We start from the raw sequence: 3552 nt of genomic DNA, 5'->3' as shown, positions 1-3552 counted from the left end.
GGGGGGGGGGCAGAGCTTGTCCTGACTTAGGGGAGGCAATGATCTAGACAGATGCCTTGCACGTCCATTTCTCACGCCAAAAGCTGGTCTTTGCACCATTCCTTACTTTGCATTTGATGAAGACTTGCATAATTTCTCAGCTTTCAGCAAACACTTTCAAAGCCAAGAATCCTTAATTTTTGCTTTTATCTCCCAGAAACGTGTTTTTAAGAGTATAATGCAAAAATTGCTCACATTAATAAAAGTTATGATACATAAATATGTTAATATAGAGAACAGCTCTCACAGTAATCGTATCGATCCAGTTTCAAAGATACATAAATGAGATAATCTATAAAATATTGTGCAAGTGTATTCTTAATCAGGCAGAGTAAGAGCAGACGTCAGCAACTTTTTTTTAAACTTCATTAAATCGGAAGTATAAACTTTAATAATAGATAGATCAACTGTTTTTCCGACATTTCATATATGATGGATATGGCCACTTTTTAGTGCATGAGTATAAAAATATGTTAGCATAATATTAGTCTAAAAGCAATGATACCAATATATATAATCCCAAATAAATTCAAATCTTAAATAAAAGAAAGAGAAACAAGAATTCATAATAGAAGATAAACAATAAAGAAACAAAGCCAGTTCAAATCAGAGAGAAGACCATAAGAAAAGAAAAACAAATTGTATCTGAGAACTGTGATGTTTCAAACACATCAAAAGAGCTACGATAGTTTGTTCCGGAACAACCTGAGTTCAAGCTTCAGTAACTCTGATCCCAGGAAATATGCTATTGATAAAATTTAATCTTGCATAATCTGGTACGCAAGCATTGATCTTCTCTTTTTTAGCTATCACCAACTTGAACTTCACTAGAGATGGTGCGTTCTTGGCAAAGAACTCCATGATATCAAGCTCATGCGGGTAGCCTTTATATCCGAAAATCTTGACTTTCTTGAGAAACCCCAAACGGTACTTGTTGTTCAAGTTACTCTGGATTTCATCCTTATGATCCATCTCCCAGAAAGGCAAATGAGGTGCGAAGGTGAAATTGTGAATCTGCATATATTAAACACAGCTCATTGGTGAGAGAGAGATATATATATATATATAGAGAGAGAGAGAAAAAAAGAGAGACGTACATCGATCACAACTCCTTCGAGTCTAGGGCATTCTTTGAGGAATTCAGCAATGTCGAAAAGAGTGCAAAACGTAGGAGCTTTAAAGGTTATCTTTAATTTTGTTAAGTTCTCAAACCTGAAAGGCAGCTTTTTCAGTTTTCCTCCTCCTACGTGTTTATAGGTGAGAGCCTACATACAATAGGTGAAAAAACACCATCAAAACTCGCTCTAAACAAAAAATAAAAATAATGATTATGTTCTGTTAGTATAAAACTATGACTCATTTTAAGTATATCTTATGTAGTGAAGGAAATCTCATTATACAAAAACAATATATCAAAAACTAATTATGAATCTAATAAATGTGCGAATATAAAAAACTTGAAAGGAAAAAGATATATACGTATTAGATTGAGAAAGAATATTAATTTACCTCAAGAAAGATTGTTGTTGCTGCGAGGACAGAAACGTTTATAAAGAACCTCATGTTAATAACCACAAAGAAACTTCTATCGTAATAACTCGGACTAAAGTTCCGATTGTAATGGAGGTTTACGTCTTTAAGTGCATATGTTCTCTCAAAGTTAAATGGAATGACATATCCATTGTATTTGTAGATTTCTAAAGAGGGTGCATCCAAATGGATGTTCCAAAGCCCTCGCATAGAAGACAAAACAAGCGACTTGAATTTCTTGTGATCCTTAGCCTGGATGCTCAACATACCATCCATCCGGCATTCGGTTAGTTCCAACGACTCGAGGTGGAAGCAGTTGCTGAAAATTGCAACTATCGTCTCTTTCTTCACCTCACACCGCATAAGTGAGAGCATCCTCAAGAGCCTTAAACCTTTTGGAGTGTTGTCAGGTATCTCAAATTTACATGAGCGCAGCTTCAAATCTTGTAGACTCTCCAAATCCGAGAAGTTGATCGGGATCTCCATAACTTTTTTGGATTTGGAGAAATCTAGGGCGATATCTTTGATGTTTTTATCAAGACATGTATTGATCCACGAGATGACTTTATCTTCTACACCAAGATGATTGATAACCAAAACTAACCTGTCAATCTCCGATCCTTTGTATTCATTGAATACTTTCTCGATGATGCTCACAACCTCTGACTGACTACGACGACGTCTTCTAGAATATATTCCACTGAAGTCGAAGTCACGAGATTGTATAGCTGTATTCACAAATCTTTTGGACAGAGTACGATTTCGTAAAAGAGATTGCACTGGAAGATACATGGAGATGATGTGCTCCACCAGATCGTCAGGAATTGTCTGAGTAAGTTTTGTGATCTTATTTGAGGATCCTTCCATTTCTCTTATCTTTTGGAAGTAGAAGCTATGGATTTGAGATTTCACTAGTAATAAGATATGATATATATAGATTATATTATGGGAAAGAAATATTGATTATCATTTGCTTTTGTTTTAGTCAATTCTAGATTTCTTTCCTTTTGTCATTTAAGAAATATAATAATTGACAATATATTTATTTCTATATATTAATTAATTAATGTTTACAAAAAACTTTAGAGCTATTTATTGCCAATAAAATTAATATTTTCTATAGAAATTGTCTACATGTTAGCTGTATGAAACTTTTTTCCATATTTTGTTAGTTTTATTGCTAACTTGATTCCAATNTACGTATTAGATTGAGAAAGAATATTAATTTACCTCAAGAAAGATTGTTGTTGCTGCGAGGACAGAAACGTTTATAAAGAACCTCATGTTAATAACCACAAAGAAACTTCTATCGTAATAACTCGGACTAAAGTTCCGATTGTAATGGAGGTTTACGTCTTTAAGTGCATATGTTCTCTCAAAGTTAAATGGAATGACATATCCATTGTATTTGTAGATTTCTAAAGAGGGTGCATCCAAATGGATGTTCCAAAGCCCTCGCATAGAAGACAAAACAAGCGACTTGAATTTCTTGTGATCCTTAGCCTGGATGCTCAACATACCATCCATCCGGCATTCGGTTAGTTCCAACGACTCGAGGTGGAAGCAGTTGCTGAAAATTGCAACTATCGTCTCTTTCTTCACCTCACACCGCATAAGTGAGAGCATCCTCAAGAGCCTTAAACCTTTTGGAGTGTTGTCAGGTATCTCAAATTTACATGAGCGCAGCTTCAAATCTTGTAGACTCTCCAAATCCGAGAAGTTGATCGGGATCTCCATAACTTTTTTGGATTTGGAGAAATCTAGGGCGATATCTTTGATGTTTTTATCAAGACATGTATTGATCCACGAGATGACTTTATCTTCTACACCAAGATGATTGATAACCAAAACTAACCTGTCAATCTCCGATCCTTTGTATTCATTGAATACTTTCTCGATGATGCTCACAACCTCTGACTGACTACGACGACGTCTTCTAGAATATATTCCACTGAAGTCGAAGTCACGAGATTGTATAGCTGT

At 35.1% G+C, this 3552-nt stretch overlaps 2 protein-coding genes across 2 annotated transcripts in view; both read right to left on the bottom strand.

The window, feature by feature from the left end:
• Positions 622-2731, bottom strand: LOC104714465 (FBD-associated F-box protein At1g61320-like). The gene is made up of 4 exons (XM_010431845.2): positions 2722-2731; positions 1549-2480; positions 1137-1304; positions 622-1053 (listed from the first exon to the last, which is right to left on the bottom strand). Exons 1-4 carry the CDS (start codon positions 2729-2731, stop codon positions 751-753), a joined length of 1413 nt encoding a protein of 470 aa, XP_010430147.2. The 3' UTR covers positions 622-750.
• Positions 2791-3552, bottom strand: part of LOC104716020 (FBD-associated F-box protein At1g61320-like) — a 2132-nt gene continuing 1370 nt past the window's right edge. The window contains exon 2 of the mRNA XM_010433372.1: positions 2791-3548. Coding sequence (XP_010431674.1) covers positions 2791-3548 — 758 coding nt within the window. The remainder of the gene's footprint in view (positions 3549-3552) is intronic.

Source organism: Camelina sativa, chromosome 9 (assembly GCF_000633955.1).
Source record: "Camelina sativa cultivar DH55 chromosome 9, Cs, whole genome shotgun sequence".
Classification (NCBI taxonomy): domain Eukaryota; kingdom Viridiplantae; phylum Streptophyta; class Magnoliopsida; order Brassicales; family Brassicaceae; genus Camelina; species Camelina sativa.
Note: the sequence above shows the minus strand (reverse complement) of the source record. Positions and strands in the feature narration are given on the sequence as shown.